The 26210-nt window shown below is 41.9% G+C and overlaps 1 protein-coding gene across 1 annotated transcript in view; it reads left to right on the top strand.

Moving 5' to 3' along the window:
• CDH4 (cadherin 4) overlaps nucleotides 1-26210 on the top strand; it is a 423758-nt gene that overhangs the window by 239449 nt on the left and 158099 nt on the right. Inside the window, exon 3 of the mRNA XM_039563524.1 lies at nucleotides 12611-12834. Coding sequence (XP_039419458.1) covers nucleotides 12611-12834 — 224 coding nt within the window. The remainder of the gene's footprint in view (nucleotides 1-12610; nucleotides 12835-26210) is intronic.

Below are 26210 nucleotides of genomic sequence, written 5' to 3'. Positions count from 1 at the left end.
ATTAGGACATTTCCAGAAATAGTTTCCAGGCTTTTTTTAAGATGGGGAGAAAGGTTGGTTGGGTTTTTCCACATCCTTTTTTTATTTTTTTTACAGCTTTAGTTTTGATGGATGATGTGGTGGCAGAGAAATCTGAAGTTTGCAAGTGGTATTTATTTATTGCACTGTATGTTCTGTTGTGGGGGTAGCTGTTCAACCATAGAAATTAGAAAGTCATTTCTGAATCAACTTATTCCCAGAAAGATCAAGAGTTTTATCAGGAAAAAGAAAAAAAAACCAACAGAAAATTTAGCCAAAAAAAAAGTCTCAGTAGGAAGGCTTCCAACAATTGCATTCCTGACTATGTTACCCTTACCCAGGGGATCTGTCCCATCTGCTGAGGAAGTGCCACCCCATGGAGGTGCTTTGAAATGAGGACACCTGACTGCTGGAAGTGGCTCAACAGCCCCAAAGAGGCCCTGGGGGCAGTCAGAGTGGTGCAGTAAGGAGGGATTTTTACCTGCCACCACACTGCATTAAGAGCAGCACTTAGTTTTGTATTCTTGTTTTCTTTAGGATTTTATTGTTATAAAAAGAAACTTCTTAATCTCATACTGTTCATGAAATCAGGTGCAGGCTTGCCTGCTAATCAGTGGTTTCAGTGGTGCTTTTACTTAATCTAAAAATTCATTATAGGGATTTCCTTAATAAAGGCCATATGCATATTTTAAGTATGTTTTTGTACTATTTTTAGAAAGAGCTTTCAGTTTATAGTTAATAGTGTAGAAAAATATCTAGATGGATAAAACAAATACAAATATAATAGTTACAAGATCTACTCATAATTAAAACCCAAGGGGAGTGAAGACAAGCAATAAATCAGTGTTTGTACAAACCAGATGTTGTCTATTTTGGGCAGTGGTGGAACGCCACGTGGCTCTCAGAGGTGAGGCTGAGACTTTGTGGACAGTAAAATATGCTTTTCTAGCAGCAGCTGTTTGCCTTTGTGTCTTGTGCCAGAACTCAGACACTTTTGTCATTTGCTGCTCTCCAGCCTAAAGGTGGGCTCGGTTCAGCTGTCTGCAGCTTTTTTTAGTTTATGGAGCTTGGGTGTTTTAGAAGGTTTTAAAGGGAGAAAGAAAGAGGGAATCTGTGGAGGTAGTGGAATGCTGCTGAAGAATCACCTCCTGTGTCAAAGCAGTGTGTGTTGTAAGCATTTTGCAAAACCAAGTATGTTTTAAAAGCAAAGTGAAAAAAAAATCTGATATATCCAAGCTGATGCTATCTGCTCTCAGGAGCAATTTGATCATAACCCTCTTTATATCCGTCTCTTCCGCTGCTGAAGTTCCCTACCTTAAAATGAATTTGTTCTGAGGCTACCCACTGGGGAAATCTAAACCAGTCTTCTCTATCAGTGACACGTGTTTAATGACATTTTACTGCTTGTCTTACCCAGCACGTCTGAGGAATCCTACTGCTAATTGTTGTACTATTATTATTATTATTATTATTATTATTGCCTGCCCCTGCAGCCCTGGAGGGAGAAATGTCACTGGAGCTGCCAGGGCTGGAGCTGGGCTTGTACTGGGTGCATGGGAGACTCATCCCTCCCACATCAGCCCCCAACTCACCATTGCCTTTCAAAATATGGGAGGAATGTGGGACAAGGTGGGCTCTGCCCGACCATGGGCTCCTGCCCATAGGTGTTAAAATGCAAATTTTATTGCAGCAAGACAATATTTTCCTTTTGGATTCTGGGTTTTGTGTGCTTTTGGAAAGCATTTGGCAGCCACAGCAAGTATGTTTACAAAAAGAGCAGAACTGGTAAAGTTCAGGTTCGTGTTTGGATTCAGCCCCAGCAAACTGAAGCTGAAGCTGTGCCAGACGTTTGAAGCTGCCAGACGACAGTTCATCTCAAACAGAAAGCTGAAGAGGGGGAAAGAAATTTGTCAAATGTATTCCATGTGGAATTTCAGGCAATTTAATTTGATTCACTACACTCTGAAATGTCTTGGACTTCCCTATTGTTTCTTTACTTTAACACTAAATTTTATACCTTCTGGGATCTTCAGTGCTTTGTGCTGCATTTGTCACATTCTCTAATTTACTGGCTTCAGTCTCTCTTGGTTTTAATTGAAGGGACTGAGCCCTGCAAAATTTTAAGGTTGCTAGTTTAATCCTGAGGTTGTTCTTCAGGTGAGGGGACAGCCTTTCTTTTGGACACCACTGTAGTAAGAAGGGGTAGAGGGGATGAGTGTAAAAGAGGAAAGGGAAAGTTACAGTAAACCTCATCCCTGTGACTCCATCGGTGGCAGCAGCAGCAGCCAAGCTCTGTGGCTGCGGGAATGCTGTGGTCAGGATATGTTCCAGGGTGGCTGCAGAGGTCGGGAGGTTCTGTTTGGGTCAGTGATGACCACCACCAGCCTGCCTGGATCTGTGTTTTATTGTGGTTTTGCTTTTCCAGTTAATTTCCTGCTCTGTGGGTGAATTTCCTGTGGAGCCAGTGGACACTGGAGCCCAGCCCCGAGGCAGGATCCTCTGGCTCTCTGCAGCCTGGCAGCTCTGACACTGGCCAGAGTTTGTTACCCCCACAAGTGCAGTTTGGGCATCAAGGCCACTTGTTCTCCTCCTGCTCCCTCTGATCATCTGCCAGAAACAGAGCCCAGAGCCTCCGTCTGTAAATAAAACTCTCTGAATTTGTCCAAATGTCAAAGCACTTGAGCCCACCAGGTAGCAAACAGTGCTTTATTCTACATAATATTAATTTCTCTTGAAATGTGCAGCCTTGTGTAGGTTAGAGCTGAAGGTAAAGGACTGCTGCTGCTTTTTGTGCAGGCAGAAGAGCAGAGGTGCACAGCAGCTGCAAGTTAAATATAGCTACCCAGCCTTGACTCTTCCAGGTAACAAAGTCTTCCATTTCTAATATTCTTGCCTGAAACATCTATTCATTTACTGCACTGGGATCTGACTCCCTGGATCAGTGTGTGTTCACACCTGAGCCAGGCTGAGGAAGATGAGAACACTCAGCCCCAAAGTTGTCAGTGTTTACACACAAGTCAAGTCCGTAAGGAGTTCAGTGTCTTTATTGGTGTGTCTGATTTTTTTTTCCCCTGACATGTGCAGCCTCTGTTTCTAGGTGTTGAGAGTTTGTTTGTTTGAAGAGTGTGAGGAGAGAGAAGCCCGAGGCTGTCTGACACAGCTGCAGTTGGAGCATCTCTTTCAACTTCTTTTCCTAGGCTGCAAATGCCCTCCGTTCACTTTTTTTTTTTCCTCGCTAAAAATCTTCCTACAGCTCCCCATGTCTTCCAAATACACTTCTGGCAAGTTGAAAAGAGATGTGTGACAGAAAGGAAAACCCCCCAAGGCCAGGAGGTTCTGTCAGTGGGGCAGGTGGGAGCTGGCGGGGGTGGCTGTGCAGGAGCTGTGTCCTTGCCCATTTCCCATCACTGCTCCCAGTTTCGGGATGTTCCTGATACCAGCAGGGCTGAGCTCTCTGCTCTGCCCAGGAGGGCTCCATGCCTCCTCACATGGGGTTTGTCTCCAGTACAGTCCCAGCCTCCCAATAGCTCCCTCCAGGGATGCTGCTGCCCACAGGTGTGATGGGAGAGCAGCTGTTACAATAGAGATTACCCTACCATTACACAGGCTCCACCCTTTATAATGATCACACCAAGCTTCCATAAAACCTGCAGTTCTTCCTCGAGAAATGCATAGCGGTGTTTAAAGTCTTTTCCCACATTGGTAGTTTGACAAACATGAGAGTGTTGTGGAGATCATTAGTGCGAAGAGTAAAACCTCCAAATAAAGTGCCCTGGGATTTATGTACTCTGTGCTGGTAATAATAATTAGAACATATCCTACTGCAGGTAACTCCCACAACTTGCACTTTGATCTGAAGCTGGGAAACTCATTGATTAATCCATGGGGTCAATCAGTCCATCTTGTTTGGAGAGTTAATCTCTGGTGTACACCAGGACCAAGAGTGAAACAGGTTTATTTACTGCTGCTTAATCAGAGAACCCAAACTCTCCTGTAGAGTGGTGAGAGGTTTGTTTCTACTTAGCCTTTAATTGCAAAATGATCTCATTAGTGCTGTAGTGAATCTCAGTACTATCCTACAGACACGTGGAATTTAAAGAGCAAAGAACAAAAATGCTTGCCTGTAAAAACTCAGCATCTGCCACAAAAGTGTGGTGCAGTTGGTATTTGCAGGATTACCCAAACCAGGCTTCTCTTTATTACCCTTTTAATCTGAAGCTGGAACATCAGCTGCACATCCCAGTGGCTTTCTGTCTACACTGCTGTTAGCAACAGAGGGGGACTGTCATGCTGAAACTGCTAGGAAAGGTTTTTATCCAAAGATAAAGATGCTGAGAACAACACGGAAACCAACAGCAGAGTTGCTGTGGCATTTACCAAAGAAAAGGGCAATCCCTCTGAGTTATCCCAGCAGAGAACTTCAGACCTTGTAAGTGTCCTTCTTACCTCTGTCATCAGTCCCTGGCTCATGTATTAATTAACCATTCCTGAGATGCCTCAGTAAGGCTGAGGGAGAGTTAGTGGATCTCAAATGGGCAGTGAAATCCCAAATAAAGCAATCCTATAGAGCAGGTGCTGGAAACCCAGAAGTGAGGTTGCATATTCACAGTAAAGCCCTGAGCATAAAAATGTGGAAAGCAGTGAAAAATTTCTTTAACATGAGCACCAATAGATGCAGGTTCATGTTTCTGTGCTGAAGAAAATGCTTGAATGTGAGTCCACATCCTGCAAATCCAATTCAAACTCACTGCCCTTTGAAATCTGGGTAGTATCTCTGTGCCTTTGTGGCAGGAATCTTCTGGCTTGAATGTAGAAAATCAGGGATAAAAAACCTGATTAAAAAAAAACCCTCTTAAACCAATGCTAAATACCAGGAAGAGAATAGAGGGGAATATTCCCTTTTCTAATACTTGTTTCGAATCAGATAAAAATAAGTTGCAGTGTAGGAAGAATCCCTCTACTAACTGCCAGAACATGTCGATTTATCAAATTTTTCTACCGTTGCTCTTTTTTTTGAGCTCGCCTCGGAGCTGACAGTGTATGTTTTACAGTGCAGCAAGGTAGATTGATTGATCCTAAATAGAAGAGCCTTTGGGGTCTCGAGCTGATGTTTTAGCTTCAGAAAAAAACTGAGTAAAGCATGTTAATGTAGAGAAAGGAGCCTGGCTTAATTGGACCAACTCCTGGCTTGCTGAAAATTAATGGCTGGCTGGCTGTTGCCAGAGTGATTCATCTTTTCTATCATGTTCTATAGTCCTTCTCTCCAGGGGTCTGTACTCCCCTCCAATTCCAAACCAAAAGTGAAATATACTTCTTCATTTTTTTCTTCCTTAAAAACATGTATTTTAGTTGAATTGGCTTCCAGTAAATGAAAAATGGCACAGGTGGGAATTTGAAGGAGGCACTCAGTGTCTGGGATTTAGATTTTTGTTTTGTTTGAATGGGATTTAGATTTTTTTTTTAATGTACCCATGACTCCTCATTGCTACTGGCTGACTCCACACGTGACAGAGTGACTTTTTAAAGGATCCCTATTTGTCTGTTGAAATATATTGTTCCTTTTCTTTTTCTCTGGCCATGGAAACAGAAATTCTGTGCAAGCAAGAGCTGATAAAAGTGAACATAAAGCTGGAAAAGGTGCTGAAAGCATTTAGGTGGCTCAGGAAGTGAAAAGATGACTTTTCCATGTAGTCCCATCAAGCCCACAGAAGTATTTTATGTTTTTAAAATAAATTACTTATGCGCAGAAAAGTCTTGCCATTTTCCCCATAAGACCTACGGTCCTGGCTTTGTGGAAGCAAAACAGCTGCAGATGAGCATGAGGTAGTCGGGAATTCACTGGTGTGTGCCTAAACCCAACATGGATCATGGAGGGGGTTGAGCTTTGGAACTTAAAGAGGGCAAATTCAAAATGTGCCTTTAAACATAAAATGTTTCTGTGTCCCTTTTGAAATCTACCTGAGTTTCTGCTGGAGGCAGATTGCTACTCGTTTGCTGATTCCGAGGTGTCACCAGTGGAGTAGGACATGGAGTCACTTCTAACAAGCATGTAATAGGTTGGGAATGTCACGAATGTTGTATTATTGCATATTCTGAATAGGAGGATTCGCTGTAACTGAAGATTACAAGAAGATAAATAAAGATAGATTCTGTTTAACATAATTACATATGGTAAATTGTTATGATAATTTGCTATTGTTTCAGTAAGGCAAATATTAGCAGTCATAGCTCAGAGATCGTAAATAATGCACTGGAAAATTGGATATAATGTTTCACATTGACCTGAGATTTGGGAAATGGGTAGAAATGCCAGAGATTTCTGTTCCATTAATTGCAAGAAAATAACATTAAGAACACGCTAAATCATGCTGAATGTTTTCAGCAGATGATAGACTGTGGGATAGTTCATTAATTCTCCAAACCATTCATTATATTTGTTTTTTACTCCAAGAACACTTAATGAATAATCAATGCTTTGTGTAGCTGAGGGTGTGAGCATGCACATTTTTATATACATTCATATACCAACCGACATCCTTCCATTTATTTCCTACAGTTTTTTGTACCAAAGCATTTTTTTAAACTGTATACTCTTAAGCTCAATCACTAGGGATGTGTTTATTAGTCTTTGAAGCAGCTGTTTGAATTGCTGTTTTTACCTTTTACCAGTAGAGTTTGGTTCTCCCATGGTGCTATAAATATTAAATAAAGACACTAGGAGTTTATTAGTCTGATATCTTTTATGGGGACATGGTGGAAAATGTAACCTATAAAATTAGTAATGAGAGGATGAAAATTACACATTGTCTTCATCAGGTTTTACAGCCATCATTTTTTCTTATGTATGTGTTGTTTTTCTTGTAGAGAAGGAGAAGGGCTCTGAGCATTTAATGAACTGCAGGAAGCAAATCTGGCTGTGTATTGTATGATAGTGTGGGATTTACTATAAGTGGAAGTGGGATAGAAACAGGAGTCCAGGCTTAGATGTAGCACTGTGTGTAAGTGTGATGGCTCAAGTCAGTTTTAATTTCCACAAAATGCTGAAACACCATCTCTGAATGGTCAAAATGCCTGTGGTACCTGGACACATCCATCTTTTTAATACAGAGAAAAAAAATAGGACAAGATAGGACAAGAGGGAATGGCCTCAAGTTGCAACAGGGGAGGGATAGGTTGGATATGAGAAAAAATATCTTCATTGAAAGGGTCGTCAAGCAGTAGAACAGGATGAAGTGGTGGAATCACCATCCCTGGAAGTGCTCAGATAACGTGTAGGTGTGGCACTTGGGGGCATGGTTTAGGGGTGGACCGGGCAGGGTTAGGTTAATGACTGGACTTAGTGGTCTTTTCCAGCCTTCATGACTCTATAATTCTGTTAAAATCCTCTTGCCTCCATTTCAGCATTTGCCTTTTTAGACAAGATATTTCAGTCCCAGAATAATTCCATCATGTATTTACATGTGCTCATGGGACTCCATTTCACGCAACAATTGCAATAATTTGTGTGACATCCCTTAAATTTTTCACCCTGCACTAATTTGGAAATGCCCAGTAGTTTGTAGGGAGAAGGATCTGCCTCTGTTAGCTTTTTCAAAGTCCATCTTTCTGATTTTTCTGTCTTCTTCGCTTGTATCTGGGTGATGGAGGCAGGGGCCTGGCTGTTTGAATTTCAGGACTCAGATCCCAGCTTTGCTCTAGGTTTCCAGAGTGGCTGTGGGGAATTCACTCCACTGCAGTTGCTTCCCACTGCTATAAAACAGTTTTCTCACAGAATCGCAGAGGTATTGCACGAACATAAAGAGGATGCCTCGAAAACGTGGCCATGTAAAATTTTATGCTACATACTTATTTTGCCAAATAAATGCAGCTTCCCAACAAGGCACAGCACGCTCTGCTTCACATTAGCACTTAATGGAGAAATCACTTTGTGAGGCTGTAATGTGCCTGTGCATTTTTGTGGTTAACTGAATGGTTTCATGCCTGTTCTTAGGCAACAGGAGCCTCTCCACACAGGATATGTTTGGGATTTTTTAATTTCTGGTGTGGTGACATGCAGGGAATGCTGGCCAGGACCGAACCCCCTGCAAAAGCCAGAGGAGATGGATGAGTGCAGACATTTGGGAGCGTTGGGCCAGAAGTTCCAGGGCAGGAATACAAGTGATTTGCTCATGATCACACAAGAGGGACATTTCCATGCATGCTGAGGACTCTGCAGGTTACCCAGACATCAGAAATTCCCAGAAGTTGCAGTTAAGCTGTCCTCACCTTAATGATGTTCACAGAAGGGGTGTGAGGGGTGGATTTGGCAGCTTAGATTTATCACAGTGCATGGGGTGTAAGGGAGCTGGTCAAGAGACACAGCTTGAAAAGCAGATGGATCCTGCTGCAAGTAGTGCTGTGTGTTTGCTGCTTTAAAGTTCATCATGAAAGAAACATCTTTTGCAGAGATAATCCTCAAAACCATGGTGAAAAACAGAGTCCTGAAGGGACCCATGTCCTGAAATGTGGGATGATGTCCTGCCAGGGGGTTTATCTTAATAAACGAGTATTATCCCTCCTGCTTTTCCAGCCCTATGCAGCTTGCCAGAGGGGGCACTTTTTAATGGACTAGGAGAAGTTAAAGGAAAATCCAGAAGGATATGGCTAAAAGTGAATTCTTTGGTTTATACCATTTATAGTCCTATTAAATTCAGTATTTCTCTCAGGCATTTGGGGGGCAAGAAGTTCAGTGTATTCCTACATCTTTCAAGATCCTGGCTTGATCATTTGACTCTGTCCAGCCAGCCTAACAAGCTAAATAATAAAAGAGAACAATGCAAAACTTGTTGAATTTTTTTTCACCCTGTGTCTTTTTTGAAGTAAAATACCTTTTTTTTTTCTCAGATGCCCAGCAGTTTGCTGCAGACTCCTGCAGCTTCTCTGCCCGTCACTCAGTACCTGTTTCAGCTTATCAAATTGTTGTACTTCCTCCTTTCATAGAGAAGCAATTAAAAATGATGAGGGTAAAGGGTTAAACCTAAAAGCTTGTTAATGAGGGTGCCTTCTTGGTTTTCCTTTCATCAGGCATTAGATGCTGGTTTCAGCGTAAGTTTTCGATAAGCATCAGTGAGCATTTTTCCAGCATATTTTTTAAAAACTTGGGGTTTTTTTTACCATCCTGTAAAAATGATAGATGTGTTACTCTGCTGTTTATCTGAAATCCTAATTACTGATGCTGCAGCTTTTGAATGTTAAATTCATGCAGTGTTCTTTAGGCTTCAAACTGGTCAAAGAAAGATTGATTTGTGTCCACAGAGAGTTCTAAGCCTAGTAAACACAGCCAATGTTTGTTTATTTATTTATTTATTGCATTATTTGAAAGTCAAGAGTTGCATCAACTGCAAATTACGTAGACTTGGAGATTTCTAAAGGAGAAAAAGGGGAAAAAGAGCAGAAGTTGTCTGCCACTGAATGAAATTTTAATTTCTGCCTCCACAAGAGCAAAGAGTAGGTGTAAGAGATGGAATTTGAAAATATGGGTGAGATTTCCTTTCCTTGATCTATGCTATTTTTCATAGAACAATAGCTTGATTTTTTTTCTCCCCTAAACTTATACACATATATATTTGGGGAAAATATTTTATATATAAATATATCTAAATGAGATTTATAGATTATGTGGATCTTTGTGTATATGTGTATATATATAGATATATATGTATAAAACAGTGCAGCTCAGTAGTCATGTAAACATCCCAAGGTCTTATTTTCAAAGGCCAGCAAAGAGGATAATTTAGGATTTTTGATCACAGACTCATTTAGATTAGAAAACACCTCCAAGATCATTGGGTCTGACTGTTCACCCAGCACTGCCAACCCCACCACTAAGCCATGCCCTTCCCTGTGAAGGAAGCTCAGCTCTCCTGCATTTCCAGTGTGTTTCCTATGCTGTGTATGAACAGTGCCTGGAGCCAGAGCAGCTCCTCTGCCTGACAGAGCTGAGCAGGGTCATCCCTGTGTGGCTGAAATCTCCTGCAGAGCCGCCCAGGTGAGGCAGGGCCCATTGCTGCTGTGCAGAGTGACTGAAAACTGAGGAATCTTTGTGTCCTTGAAGCCTTTCTTGCAGTTCCTAAAGGCTCTTAGGAGAGGAGCTGCTTGTGCTAATCCCTTGCTGAGCATTCACCTACCTGTGCTACCTGAGAGGAGCAATGTGGAGCAGAGACGGTGCTTGTTAAAAAAAAAGAAATCAGACAATTTCTCTCAGGATTTTCTCCGTCTCTAGTTAAGTTTGTTTTAAACTAATGGAAGTAATTAGCAAGTCACAGAGGGACTTTGTCTACGAGGTAGCCATTTTTAGATAATGGAGCATAAAAGTCGACACAGTGACATATGACACCAGAGCAGCATCTTGGAGCTATGAGCTGGGTCTTAAGCAGATGTTTAAGTACTTTGAATACTGAAATTGCTATTTACACATATAGAAAGGGTTTGGGGTTTTTTTCTCTCAGACTACTGGTACACTGTAGGGCTTTCTTTTAATCTCAATAAAATCAAAGTAAGCTCTGAGCTTTTTAATGTGCAGTCATTATCATATCACTCCTTTCTCCCTTCTTTAAGTGTCTCTCAGTATATGATATGTGGGTACTTGGGGAGTAGGGTTGGAACTTGAGTTCTGCATGGCCATTACACAGCAAAGGGGTGCAGCTGATGTGCCATGTTTCTAACAGTGCCCAGGGTGCTGAGCTGAAAATAAATAACATTTAGAAGTGAAGATGCACTTGATATGTTCACACGTATCTATTGTAGCTGTGAATGCAGGGGAGATTTGCAGAAATTCCAGAGAGATGAAGGTGGTCTCCCAGCAGGGTGGTCCCAGAGGTCCGGGGTTATCTCCCCTCACAGGTCTCAGAGATTGTCCCGGTTCTTGTAAGTGCCACCAAACCGTGCGTGTGCTTACCCTCATCCAGGGCTTTCAGGTTTTTTTATCTGCTAGATAACTTTATCCATCTTATTTTCTATAAATCAATGTGTGACATTCGCTGTTTGTGCCCAGCAATTGCTGCAGCATTTGGTAACACTTCCCACCACACACATAAAAACATACCAGTGTGGTCTAAATAAATACACAGCACAGAAAGCCTCTGTAGATGCACAGTTGTGACACGATCACAGCACCCCAGTTATTGTGGGGTGCAGTTTGGGGAAGGAGGGGAAGGATTTTCCCTTCCTCTGCCACAGTCTGCTCCTTATTTCTCTGTACTTTGATGCGGCCAGGGGCTTTGACTGCCAGATTGGTTGAGCCATTTCCTGGCTGCTTTTTTCTTTCACCTGTGCCGTGGTTGTTTTTTTCTTTATTTAGATCCAAATTCGTCCTCGATTCAGCTCAGGGCAGCGCTGCAGAGCTGTGGTTGGTGCAGGGGAAAGGGACTGTTGGGGTACAACTGTCCCAGAAGCTCCTCCTGGAGTGCCCTGCATCCCTTGTCCCACCACAGCCAGTCTAGGTAGGATCCATCTTACCCAGCCCTTCTTCTGCAGGAATTAAGCTCCTGCTGAAGCCCACCAGAGCTGGCCAAGAAGGTTCTCCTCATTTCGGGGCAGGCTGGAGCATCTCAGCATGAGAACCCGCCTAACAATCCGAGCTGGAGGGCTGTGCATCCATTCTCACTCACTTGAGATGTTTTTACGGGTGCAATATGTTTTCCTTCACCACGTGTGTTCCGCCCCGTGGATTACTCGAATGGCAGAAAGTGTTTTGTTTCCTGTGTTATTAGCTGCAGGTTCAATTTCTATCAGATTTGTCAATTCTGTCATATAATAGGGTTGGTTTTTTCTGGGTCTAATGTATGTGACATGTATCATAATGCCAATAAAAATAGTTTTCAAACTAGACTGTGAAAGACTTTGACCAAAAAAAAAAGGCGAAAATAAAAATATCAGCAAGTGGGGAGCTTTGATCTGACAAAGTAGGCTTTCAAATGACATGTTATGGTTTATGACACACAGTTTAACAGTTCCTTTTTGCAGTAGCTGTAACATGTGAAGGATTGGCCAGGGTGGGAATGCAGCTCAGGATGGGAGGTCCAGTTCCAGCAGTAGATGTGTGCTCCAGAATGATTTAAACTTTTATTTCTGCGTTTAAGTTTTTTGTTGTTTTTTCTATATTTCTGATAATGGAATTGTTATGGGCTTTTGAATTTCAGTTAAGAATGTGCAAATAGGCTATGTGGTAAGTAGGTTATTGAAGGGTTAGGGAAATGGAGAACATTTCCTGAAAAAAAATACCCACAGCGTGGGTAATAGACTCCAGTTGAATTTAAAAGATAATGGCGACAAGGGAGAAATCCACTTGTAGAAATGGGGAACAGCTGTGTTTGAGATCTAATGAAACTGTATCAAATACTTTAAAAATGGCTTACAAGTTCTTCCCTGGGGAACAGAGATAAAGCACAAGAGCACTCCTGAAAGGTCGAAGAAACAGTTAAATCATTTCCTTGATGGTTATTAGAGATATAGAAGACATCAGTGAAAATTAAATGTCTGAAACTTGTATTTGATTGCTTTCCTTATCAGGCCAATCTCACACATTTCTCCCATCTCTTCCTCTCTGTTCTAGTAAAATTTAATAACTGTGCCGGTAACAAGGGTGTGCGGTATGAAACCAACAGCCTGGACTTCAAGGTGAGGGCGGACGGGACCCTGTACGCTGCCCACCACCTGCAGGTGCCCTCCAAGCAGCTGATCCTGATGGTGACCGCCTGGGACCCCCAGACCCTGGGCAGATGGGAGGCCATGGTCAGGTTTCTGGTGGCAGAGAAGTCCCAACACAATGGACACAAGGTAAGAGTTTTTCAAAGCTCTTTTTCCTACTTTGTTCTTCCTTTGCCCCAAACCATCGGAAGGTTCACGCGGCGTCGGAGTGTTCATGTTGCCTGGTCTGTGCTTCATAAGGAAGTGTCCAAGTAGGAAATACCATGAGCAGCATCAAATTCCTTGCAAATGATCCTTGAACCTCTCTGACAGAAATGCTTTAGGGTCACCAGTGAAGGAAGTGTTCTCTAAGTTCATACTTCTGTATTTTTAAAGCAACTACTTGTCTGTTATACGCTGCAGGTCATGTGCATCATGTTTGCACTTCACTGCTGATAATCTCTCTTGACTCCTAGTAAAACCAGCAGATGAAGGGTGCATACTCAAAGTCAACCATCTTGTAGATGGCTGTAAGTTCAGATTCCTTTTGTGACAGCACAGGCCTGGAGTCATGCACTGGCAGCTCTGCCCTGCTGCTCATCTCTCTGGTTTTCACAGTTACTCTTGCAAGCAATCTGCATGGCCCCGCAGCTTCCAGAGGGGAGATTTGAGCTTGTTCCTTCCCTTGCAAGGACAGGGAGCATTGCTGCTGCCTGATAAGGGACACACGCTCGTGCGCGATGCAGGCAGCGAAGCACAACGTGGCACTGCGGTGCCAAACGTCCCCTCTGCTCAGTGCCAGCATCTCCCCTCGCCCACCCCGACAGAGAGAAGCCAGAGCCAGCGTTTCAGTCAGAAGGGTACAGATGGTTTCTTTCTGCTTTAGTTCCATACGCACAGCTGAAAAGCAGGAGGGCTCTGTCCCTGTGTGGCAGCCTGAGTGCAGTGTTCCTTCAGTGAAGCATGGTGGTGGGCTGCACAGAGCCACTGGAACTGGGGGCTGCCCCATGTAACACATTTCTTCTGGTCTGCCCCTGGTGTAGCTGGCACTTTCCTGCCTCGTCCGTATAATTTTTGGCAGCAGCAGTTCACCTTTCCATTTTCAGTGTTAGTCTGGGCTGAAGATCGTTTACTACACAGAGTAAATGCAGGTATCTCATCTGGTGCTGACTCAAACAACACAATGCTGGGCTGGTTGGGTGGTGACATTTGGGCAGGATTCGGCAGGGAATTGGTTCAAGACCTTGATTTATTGCTGGATCTTGAAGACCTGCAGAGTAAGGATGAAGGTATGAGTCCTGGGAGCAGCCATGGCTTCTTCAGGGACAGGTGGGGTCTCTTGGATGTACCTGTAACTTGGATTAATGCACGGCAGTAATGGTCCAGACAGCAAGACTGGCCTCTCCTTTCCTCAGTTCTGCAGTGCTTGGACAGAGAGTGCAGGGCAGGATGGAGGAAGGAGGAGAGACTTTCTGTGTCAAATTTTTAGAATTCCACCGTGTGACTCTGTGCCGTTTGGGAGAATTTTTGCCACGTGTGAGAGAAAAAGGAAAGGACTTGGACAAACTTAAATCTCTCACTTGCCCAGTGGACTGACCCCTAAGGTTTTGCAGGGCTTAGAGTCATATAAATACACTTCTGCTGCTCTTCAGCAAGGCTTGGGCTTGTGCAAGATGTAATTAAGCCCTGTGTGTTATGTCAACTCTATTTGCCATTTCTAACCAAAGAAATATTGCTTCCTTCTAAAAGTAATTAAATATTGAAGGAACAAAGTAAGATGTCTTATATACTGCTTTAAATTTCTTCTCAATGTAGCAGAAAAAAAAAACCTGAATAAGCACACATTTCTGTTTCAGTAGAATATTTGGTTGGAAATTCATCTAATGTTAATGTAATCTGAACTCTGGTTGGAAACAGAGAGCTAAGCTTCTTAAAATTCATATCCCTCCTTTCTAAAAGCCTTATTAGAGTGTAGTTTGAGGCTGGAAAAATACGGAAAACAAGACTAATGACAAGGTCATAAGCAGTGTTATTGTGCGTCCCTGTAGCAGGCATCCGACTTGTGTTTTATTTAAATGCCTGTGGTTTTTGCAAGCAGAATAATCCTTTGTTTAGTAAAGAAATAAATATGATTATGAGATTATTTTAAAAAATAATAGTGTTTGTCCTGAAAAAAGAACCCCAAACCTTACAATAACCAGTTCAATATGTTTCAGGCCATGACCCTTATATGTTTTATGGCTTTTACTAGAAGCAGATTTCACATTTGGTTTAGTGTAGTATAATATGACTCAAGCAGACTATATATATATTTTTAAAGACATTTCAGACTGTTTTGTTATATTCGGGATATAGAAATGGCAAATATGGGAGAGAAAGGAGGTGACCTGAGAGAGAGACCAGTTTTCTTCCAGTGCATCCATTCATTTCCATTTTACTTTGTAAATTTGTGACTGATTTTGCAAAAATGCTGAACAGTTCCCAGACATTATAAATAATTGGCAGGAAATTCAGTTACTGCACCTGCTGATCACTGTTGGCACCTACAGCACAAAAAAGTCCTTTTGCCATGTTCCTCCTCCTCTCCATGAGCAACGGCCCTCAGTGAGAGCAGCCCCTCGTGATGGGGGACTTGGTGCCCCTCAGAACCCCCTCTGAAAGGATAATCAGAATTTAGTTCATGAATATCCAGGGCTTAAAGCTGCATCAAAACCAGCCCTCCTGGAATGGCCATTATTAGATATTTGGTTTATATTTGGTTTATTGTGGAGGTTATAATACAGAATAAATGTTATAGGAGATACTGATGTTTTTGGGATACTGGCTGAGGTTTTGGGGGTCCAGGAGTGAGCCTGCCTGCACAGTGGGGGCAGTGGGCTGCTTTCCAGGAGAACACAGAGGATTAATCCATCAATAAATGATCCTTTGTGTCTGTGATCCTTTCTTGTCAGGATATGTAAGACGGAAAACTGTGGAACAGGCTGAGAGCACTTGAGTGGTGGCCAAGGGCTTCCAAGGCAGCAGATATTTCTTGTTGGGACAGTCCTCCCCTTGTGTGCTTTCACTGCAAAATCAGGTTTGGTGTCCATTCCTGTGCCCCAGATTCCCCAGCTGAGCCTTGCTCTTGATGCAACCTGACATTTTAATGGGGAGGGACCCAATACAGTGACAATTTCCCCTCTTTCACAGTGTCAGCCTTATAAATGTGCTGATTGCTTTAGATGACTGAATAACCTGGGCAAACCTGCCAGTTTTCAGTGAAAACCACAGTAATGAAAGAGTTCACTACTATGTTAAAGTGTCATGCTAGTAGGATGAAATGATAGAAAAGAAGGCAAATACTTTACAAATGGATTTTATGATACATGAAGCATACATTTCCCCTCCTCCCCAGCAAACACCTGAATGTAAACTTTTTTTTCTCGTTAATACAAGCGATGTTAGTAACTCAAGGAACTTCTTTGTTCAGTCTTGCAGGGAACCTGATAGCAATTCAATTAGAAAATGCAAATGAGGTCACATATTTCCCACAAGAGTGCTGAATTACCCCAGAGGAAGCTGAGTGATATTCCAGCATAACAATAAATACTTAAGATAAAGTTTATTCTACTGTTCTTGTCTGGCTGCCTGTTCTTCCAATTGAAAGTATCAGTCTGGGCTATGGGTGAAGTTTGGGAAGAAGAAAAGAGAAAAGAAAAGAGAAAAGAAAAGAGAAAAGAGAGAAGAAAAACAAAAAGCAAAAAGAAAAGATAAAAAATGCTGGTTTATGAAATAATATAAAGTCTTTGTGGCTTGTGTCAGCATTTGCGAAAGATGAACTTGAGTGGGATAATGCTCCAGAAGAAAAGAAAGTAAAGCCAGGCTTTACTTATCTGGAATTAGCTGTGTAGTCTTCTTTTCAAAGAGTGCATGCTGTTATTTTGAAAAATTGGATATTGATTCAACCAAAAGTCTAAAAATGAAGATTCTGTTTGTGAACAGTGACATTGCTGAGGACTGCAGTCTTCAGAGTGTCCCGTTTTTTAGTCACAGAAACTCGAGTCCTTCCATGTGCACAAGTAGAAATTTGTATCATTTGTCCTTCTCACCCCACCCCTGCCCTCTGTGTCCATCAGTCCAAGCTCCTCCTCATGATTCCTTGAAAATCTACTTCCTCCACTCCCTGTGTTGGCTCATCCCATCTGAAGTTCTGACCCTCTCATTTATATTGATTGTTTTCTTTAATTTGCAGTCCTTTCATGTGTCTAAGGCACATCTGGCAGATTTTCTTGTGTATTTATTTAGCCATCTATTTTTCTGTAGTTCTCACCTCAAAAGTTAAAATCCAGATCATAGAAATACAGCATAGAGAGGAATTCACAGCAGAAGAGCTTAGAGGTACAGGATATATTCAGCACATGTAGGATGTCAGTCATCTGCTGCCAGTGACTTAGTTTAGAAAAACAAAATACTGTTTTCTTTGAATCATGTTTATGTCAACCGAAGTTTCTCGTTGTTTGAGCTTTTCAAATTCTGAGCATGGAAATATGTAAATTTTTGTAATGTTAAATCATTGGGAATTGTGCAATTAAACTTGGAAGTATATGAGGTCTGCAGCTAGTGTTTAAAACATTGAGAACTGCTGTCAGAAATCAATTCTTTCTTAAGACCAGCTTGCGTTTTATTATGTCTCATCTTATTTTGGGCTGCTTTCATAACCCAGCTATGAGTCCACAGCCATACAATGTGAATGTGAAAAGCTGATTCTTACAGACAGAGGGTTTCTTTTATTTAAAGCCTTTAAATAATCATCTGTGGTATTTTACCTGGCTGAGGTTTTAAATTCCAAGTACTGCTGATCACAAGCACAAAGGTCTCTGGGCAAGGAAAGGCTTATTCAGCACTGCTCTCATTCATGACCTGGGTTATTGTGCAGCCAAGATGCTCTGCACGAGGCTGGGGAGCCTTCCCTTGAGGGAAGAAAATCAGAGTTTCAGTGGGAGCTGTGCTTCCAATGACTCCGGTCTCCCTGATGCTCTGGAGCGGGGGCACCTGGAGGAAACAAGAAAAAATGTGTTCCCTTCCTTTCTTCCTTCTTTTTCCTGCATTGAGATGTTATCTATGGTATCAGAGTGATGGGAGTTTGCCCCATCAAACTGTTTTATCCCTAGAGAAGGCCTGAAAAAAGGAGGTTTTAGTTGTCATCCTGCCTTTTTCTGACAATACTGATGCATATTTTAAGTACTGGGTCATTAGACTGACACTGTTCTCTTTCACTACCTCTGTGGGGAATCCAAGGCAGTAACTAAATCCAGCAAAATGGCAGCTGGAATGATTTTTATTTCTGTATCTCATCAGTGAAGCAAGACCTGGATTTATCTGTCAGGGAGGGTACATACAGAGATTCCCGTTTCCTTCAGATAACTTGTGAGATGCTGTTTGGGGTTTTAACAAATCAGATCAGTGGAAAAGATGAGAAAGAGGATGACTAATAAATTAGTATCATATAATTGTTACCAGTGAGACTGCTCATGATAATTGTGCAAGTATAATGAAGATGCATCTGCTGAACTTGCCTGACCTCATACTTACGTGAATTTGAACATCTCACATGTAATCATTGCGAGGCGAGAGTGGTGTTTGTGAAAACACGTGAACTTCCCTGGCCTGATTTTCAGGTGTGCTGAATCCCATTGCCTTGTGCTGAAGCCAGGATAAGCTATGACACACAGGTGCTCATTGCCTTGGAAAATCAGCCCACTACGGGAAGTTTCCAAGCACTGCACTTGCTGCATTTAGCTCTTAAGCAGTCAGCATCATACCAAGGGTCAGGCTCAAAGCCATGCTCGAAAGACCATCTGTAAGTGAAATTCACTCCAGATCTGTCTTCCTTCAAACATAAAGAAGTCCTAAGGATTGAACTGCCTACGCAGAAATAAGTTTTTTCTGATAAAACAAACCCTGTGGACTGCTGCGTGCTCCTGCCTGTGATGTGTGCCTTGCCCTTGCCAGATCAAAGCTTTTGACCTCCCATTTCATGTTCTTTGTTGGTAACTGCTGAAGTCTGACTGCCACTTGAAAAAAAGTATTTTGGACTGGATATCCTAAAAATACCTTCAATACCTTCACCGGTGTGATAATCTGCTGACAGCTGCTTGTAAACATGAGTTTGAGTACAGACAAAAATTACTTCATGCAGGCACGCCCATAAAAATAAACTTTTTTTTAGGTTTCCTTTGGCCCAGCAAGCTGAGACAGATTGGTAGAAACAAGCTCAGTGTGAAGGAGAGTTTTGGTTCCTCCCAGCCTCTGGAGGCCAGGTCCTGGATTGTTGGATGAGGTAGTGACCTTGTGGCATGTCCAGCTGGAAGAGAGGAGCCAGGGATGGGTGTCCAGCAGGGCAGGGTGGCCTGAAGGCCTGGCAAGGAGTGGGATCTCAAACACTGTCCCCACCCAGCACTTAGGCTGGGTGAAACTCAGGCTTAAGTTTCATCTTGCAAATGGAGATAAATTAAATGTGTCCTCATGGTCAAATTTGAGCATTTCTTAGGTGCACTCTGGAACTGGAGAAAAAAAAAAGAAGAACAGTCTTTTCTCAAGAGCCTCTTGAAATAACCAAAGGATAACTTGAAAGGGCAAATTCTCACGCTAGCACTGAGGAGAAGTACCAGACTGAATTACTTTGCTTTGTGCTAAAGTAGCAGCAGCGCCTGTGATCTTTTAAATCTCTTGTGATCTTTTTACTTGCAAACATTATGAAGAGGAGGAGTATTGTTACATTTAATTCATTATGATTATTTTAATTCATGTATCTTTTGAACCTCATGCTTTAGAAAAATAAAATGGGATTAAAATTTTTCACAGGCTTTTTAAGGGGTAGACTTGCTCCTGGTTCTTTCTGTGATGAAGAGCACTTATAGTAGTCTGAGTTTTAGAAGCAAAAGAAATGTGGTTTGGAACCATGTCTTCAATTATTTGTTAGAAGTTTTATTGGGGGGGGAAGAACTCAGCTTGCTAGCCCAGATATTTCCTACATTTTTCTCAAGATTAGGTGCAGAATGAGAGAGGTAATTCCAAGCTGCAATAGTGGTTTTCACTGTATAGTATGTGGCAAGATCTACCACCTTTATTCCCAACCTACAGGTAACAAGTATGAGTATTTTGTGATTTAATAGCCCTGCTCTTGAGAAGTACTTGTCGTTCTGAAGCCATTGTGTATGGCTTCTCCAAATTATGAGAATGACATTAACTGGAAGATAGAAGTGTCTCTTTGTAAACACTAGAAGGTAGAGTACAACAGTAATTTAGATGTTTCTTAAACAATCCTACCTGAGAAGTACTGTGAGATTAGATCTTACAAAGGGAGTGTGAAAAGGTCAAGTTGATATGGGGAGCTTTGCAAGGAAACAACCTCATCAGAACTTTTCTAGTTGGGATAAGATGTTCAAGCCTTAAACTGAGGAGGAAAAGTACATCTAGAGCTGTGCTTTGTGGATGATGTCATCTTCTTCTGTCCATTGAAGGCTCTTGCAATATTCAAAGCCTGACAGTGACAAGGAGAGTATCACAGATGCTGGAAACCTGTGGGAGCCATGAAAGATTCCACCAAAGGCAGATGGATTTCTAATGTACCTGCTTTGATACGTGATTCTTCCAGAGAATGGAAGATCAGTTAAAACCCTGCCAGCAGTGCACTGGCCAGGAGCTGCCTCTAATCATCCGTGTGGTACCACAGAATAAGTCTGAGCACAGCTCTGCCTCTCCTTCCTAGCTGAAACTCCCATCCCTTAGAGATCCCGTGGGCATTTTGTGTCTGCTCAGTAACGAAGTGAGCGTGCTGCCCGTGCCCATCCTGACTGCAGCACAAAAGCGAAGCCTATTGAAGTGCTCTGGTGACTGGGCTACATTTCAGCTTAAATTGGTGATAACTTACCCAACAGAAGGTGTGGGTGAGTTCAGGAGATTTCTGAATTTCAGTTAAATTCTGCTGGAAAATCAACACTTCCTGTCCCAGCCTGGTCAGCAGGCACCCGAAAAGCCCCGTTCTGGCCCCAGGGGCATTAGCTGCAGCCTGTGTCCATGGGACCCTCACCAACCTCGTTAGGTTTTCTGATAATAGAGAATAACATGTATTTGTTGGGTTTTTTAAACAAGAGCCTTCTGTGGTAACCACATAGGTTATGCCCAGAGCTGATGCATCTCTTTTCACCGGAGTCCAGACTTAGTATTTAATTACAGTTACCCACAAAGGGCCCTGCTGCACCTTTTGCAAAGAAAGGATCTTCTCCTGTCTGACTCACAAGCCACTGTGTCGTGTTCTCCCTATTTAAAAATTCCCTGGTTTTACCTGCTACTCTTCTTCAGCTTTTTTCTTGCTTTGCAGCCCTGCAAAACCAAGGAACATTTTGATTCCTCGGTCACGCTGATCACATTTTATTACTTCTATCGGGTAAAATTTTCCAAAGCCTGCAAAGCCAGCCAGATACCTAACAACCTTAAATTTGCATGCATGCCTCATTTTTCAGCTCTCAAGGAACACGGCATGTAGAGCTTTGACACTGACTCCTTGGGAACAAGAGGTTTTGGCATGGCTGATGCATTTGTGTGTGTTACGTGGCTCATTCTCCTCCTCTGAGGGCAGTAACTTGGTTAGCTTTTAGTCAGACTTTTTCCTCTGTCAGCTGATGTGTTCTGGAAGCTCATGCACTTGCCAAATCTGACAATTTTTCTTACTAATTGACTCTAATGTGAACTACTCTATGCAGCCCCACTGCTAGCTGATAAAAATAAAAAAGTAATGAATTTTTGCTTAACTAGCTGATTTAATTAAAATGTTTTATACTGTACTTGTATGGTTTCTATAAATAGAGAGGTAATTTTGTTTAATGAGTTCCTAACCAAACATAACATTCTTGACTGTACGTAGCCAGATTTGATAAAGGTCACAAACGCTGCAATTGCACTGTTTGCTTTTGGAAGTCGTGATGATCAAACAGCTTGCTTGGGTCCTGGAAATATCCTGTCAGGATTGGTTCCCTCTATTCTTGTTTATACCAGAAATTACTTGTATAGTTTTAGGAGCAGAGGGGGTTCTTCTCTGTGTCTGAATGCTGTTCATTATCTTTAAAGTGGAAGTGTACTGCCAAAATCCCATCTCATTGTCAATTAGTGGCTTCTCTGCAAACACATTAATTTAATGCCCCTGCTGAAGAGCTGTGCATGTTGGAACATCTTGCTGCTAAAACAATAGTTTTCAGAGCTCTTTGACACAAATCATTCATGAATGGCAATTTATGCCATGATGGTAATGGGATGTGACATGAAGCTATCTTTGATTAAATTTACCACAGCTTACAACTATTAGTAAATAAAGCTAATACACACAGTCATCACAGAGTTCTAGAGGGTGGATAAGGAGAAAAACAGATTATGGATTCCTTACCTGTGCACTTCCTAAATAATAGCTTCACATAGCACAACTATAATAAATTAAAGTCTAAAATAAAAAGTCTGATCTTTTTAAAACTACTTTTTTCCTGTCTCCAACTTCAGCAAATTCAGCAGTGACCTAAATAAAAAAGGAATCAATTACCGTAAAATAAATAAATTTGCTGTTTGTTCTGCAACCCTTTCATTCTACTGTATGAGAACACAAAATGGAATATCTTTCTATACTGAAAGATCAAAAACTGGAGAAATGGTGCATTTTGGGAAAAAAGGGTTCATTCGTCCTCCACTGCCATCCCTGATGTCAGCAAAATGTTGTTTCCTTCGAACAGAACTCATGCAAATGTTTATTCTGCAGCGCTCTCATGTTCCCTTTGTTAAAGAACTAAGCTCTATTTTCATTGTCTTATTTTCTGTTTGGTAAATATCGTTTTCTCCTGTCCTTTCCGCAGCTACCATGGAAACAAGCAAAAATGCTTCAGATTAAATATTTTTAAATAGATTCTTTTTTTTCCCTGGTAGAAAATCGAACCAGTTTTCAAAATGTATATTGATATAGGAGATGAAGGGAAATATGTTTGAGCAACGGACTAAAGGTGGCTTTGTATCCCCTTGTATTGATAAAAATATATTAAAAACACGTTGCCTCAGTTAAACCCTACGAGTGACATAGAAACAAAGTAACCCAAGTATTATTTCTTTTCTGAAGAATGTGTAGTGTGAAGTGTTAACGATCCTATGAAAATAATAAGACTGGCATATAAATAAAACAGGTTAAATCATAAATAATTTTGATACCTGGGAAATAGAGGCATTATTTCCTCTACTTCGATTGCAGGTACTTTTTATTACAAGTGCAAGAATAATGTATTTTAGGGCTGAATCTGGAGCATTTCGTTTTTCGGGTTGAACTCTGTGAAATTATTAATCTCCACCAAACGTACCCTAAGACTCACTTGTTATTTCTATACAGGGAATGGTGGCTTATTTACCCAAACACTAGAGTGATCCAAAATGCTCAGCTAAGCAGGAACACAAAATATGATACTATATTATGTAAATGGGTTTGTGATACGCTCTGCTGGATAATAACTTCCAGATGTCTCCGTAGCCAGAGGCTGACGGATATCAAAGGCAGGTTGGCTGGGAGGGGAGACAAGCCAGCTGGCGAGACTGGCTACTGCTAAGTGTAGCGGAAGGTGGAAGCTGGTGTTTCTTCACACTCTCTGGTTTTATTTGTGGACTAGTGAAAAGTCAGCGGCTCGTAGCCTTCTTGCCACGAGCAGGATAGAGCTGGAGGGGCTGCTGGCATCCCACGTGTCCTGTTCTTTCAGGGGATTATTTTTTGACCTCTTTTACGAGCAGAGGTTGGGTTTAGTCTGAGTCTCCCAACAACTGAAAGGCTGACGAGTCCAAGACCAACACTGATAGGAGCTTATAGACTCGCTAGATGGCTTTTCCAACTCATCCTTTATTCTCAGTGCCAAGTGCAGACAAGGAATGTCCCTGAGCTCTCAACATCAGTGTAAGTGGAGTTAGTTGAAGCACCCTACAGCCACACCAGTTTGGAGTAAGGTGTCCTAAATCTGGTTTTGAAGTCTGACAGTCCCTTTGGTGTTTAGCTCCGTGTCCTCTTCCGAATGCAGCAGGTTGTGTTCCCCATCCTTAAAGGCAATTCTAGACTGAAAAGGGACTGGAAATGGCTCCTGGAAGAGGCCATTGAAGCTGTTGGCATGGACTCCAAGACACCCCTACACCTTCTGTGAAGCAGCCTGGGAGAAGAAAGTTCTTCTCACAATACTTAGAGGTGAGGCTGCACCTCCTCCAACCTCCCATTGCTTTCTGAGAGCTTGATCTGCCATCTCAGTGAAAGGTTTCTGATTGACTTCAGTATGTTTTTAATTGATTTCAGCTAATAGCCAAAAAAAACCCAAACTAAAAAAGTAGCAAGAGGAATTGCAGGGCAGATTCTGCCACACTGTGCTGCAGTGAATCCTCAGTTCTTCAACATGACTGCCTTATCAAACTCAGGGAGGATGGTCTCCAAGAGGCTCTTCCCCTGCCCTACAACTGCTCATAACAAATATTAGAGTTGCACGTTCCAAAGAAGCATTTATCAGCAGAAGATGCAATGGCTGCGTTATGATTTGCCAGCATTGGTGTTGTCCATGTGTGTCACAGTTATGGGCCAGAAGCCCACTGGAAGAGACATGGGATAACTCAGAGCCAAGTGTCAATCCCAGGCTTGCAGAATTCGGGCTTTAAATATTGCAGCCAGCACAGGACTGCTCAGCTTCATGAGCAAGCTCTGGAAGATTCGGCCCCAATACAAATACTAAGGCATTAGATCCTGCTGAATCCAAACTCTCCTAACAAGTTTACATGCCAGCATGGGCTCTTCTCCCATTGTTTTTCTTCATCTCACACTGTAATTACTTTTTCACCTTGATCTTGAAGGTTTTCATCTGTTTTGGCTCAGCTGTTTTTCTCTAGCTTATCAGTGTCCTAAAGTGATAGACAGGCATAATTACTGAATTATCTGACTATTTTATGTCCTCCTTTAGTTATCTTTGTATTACCAAAGACTGTGCTCACATGTTCTGTGTTTGTAATGCGATGAAGATTTTTTTGCCTTTTCTTTTATACCACTGTTAGACCTTTTTACAACTTCTGTGTTCTTAGTGCTTTTTGCCTACGTTCTTGGACTTCTTTGTCAAGCTGAGAGACTCAACATTTTAGAAGCTTCGTAGGTAGAGGTTAGTGTGCCCCAGACCCCAAGGTCCTCTCCAGAACACATTCTGTAAACTAAGATAGAACCATCCAGGGGAAGGTTCCTTGGGGAGGGGGGCTCACTCAAGCCTCTCACTGGAGAATTTTTGGTGGATATGCTAATTAGTAAGACCTCTAATGTTATACCAGATCTTTTAGGGTTGTGCATTGTAGTGTGCATTTCAGTGCATTCAACCTAAATGTAGTTCACCTAAAGATCCTTAAAATAAATACCAAGGTAAAATCCCTTTTTCCCCTTCTAACCGTGTTTGACTCTTGATTTTAAGACCAAGAAAAGGCATCAGTTGCTGGCAACCATGAAGGGGCTCTAAAGACCTTGAGACTCACAGTCTTAGGTTAGAACGCATCTTGCTTTGCCCCTCTCTCTCTGCCAGCAAATTATAGAGGGGACAGAGCAACAATCCACATCTGTGACCAGGACTTTAGGACCCAGCACGGAAAGGCAGAAGCACGGAAAAGAAAGTGAGTTAAAAAGAAACAGATATTGTGCTAGCACTAGAGAAAGAGATCTCCAAAAGAAGTAGAAAAGTTTGGAGTTTGATCCTGTTGTAACAAGTAATAAATGTCACCGTGTAATTTTTGGAATGGAGAGTGGATTTCACTTTCCACTGGGCACGTGTTTCATGCATTGCCTTCCCTTGTGCTGCACACCATCGCCCTTGTGCCATACATAAAAGAGTCACAAAAACAATGGGAGGGAAACCACCCTAAAGCAGCAGCACTAGAGGTGCTTGAGTGGATTTTTTGAAGGACTATGGACAGTTTGTGTTCTGGTGGCACTACAAAAGATAGAGGAATACTTTATCTTTCAAAAATGTTTCTGAGATTCCGGAAAGCATATGGCCAGTGAGGCCATGAGAGAAGGAGCAGTTGTAATCTCAGTAAAAACTGTTATTCAGCAAAACCAGAATTGGAAGCTGTATTTTAGAATTAATTGAATTTGGTGTCACTCTCTGCTTTTGAGCTGAACTTTAGATTCTTGTAAACTCAAAAACACAGGAGAATGTTCTGGGGCTCACAGTTAGATGATGCTGTTATTCCAGATATGTTCTTGGATGTTTCAGTCAGAGATCTGAATAGTTCTGGCATTTATACTCACCAGACTTTGTTACTGCATTTGTCTCACAGCTTTTAAACAGCAGAAAACATGTACAACATATTTAAACAACACCAGAGAAATTAAGGTCATGAGAATGCATTGTCAACAAATGAAGATAAAAGAGAACTGTTGTTTAAAAAAGGAAAAAAAAATTGTTGTTGCAAGATGCTTTGAAATTCTACATATCAAATTCAGAGTCATGTTGATGATT

The sequence above is a fragment of the Corvus cornix genome, chromosome 20 (assembly GCF_000738735.6).
Source record: "Corvus cornix cornix isolate S_Up_H32 chromosome 20, ASM73873v5, whole genome shotgun sequence".
Taxonomy (NCBI): domain Eukaryota; kingdom Metazoa; phylum Chordata; class Aves; order Passeriformes; family Corvidae; genus Corvus; species Corvus cornix.
The sequence above is the reverse complement of the archived record's forward strand: the minus strand, read 5'-3'. Positions and strand labels throughout refer to the sequence as shown.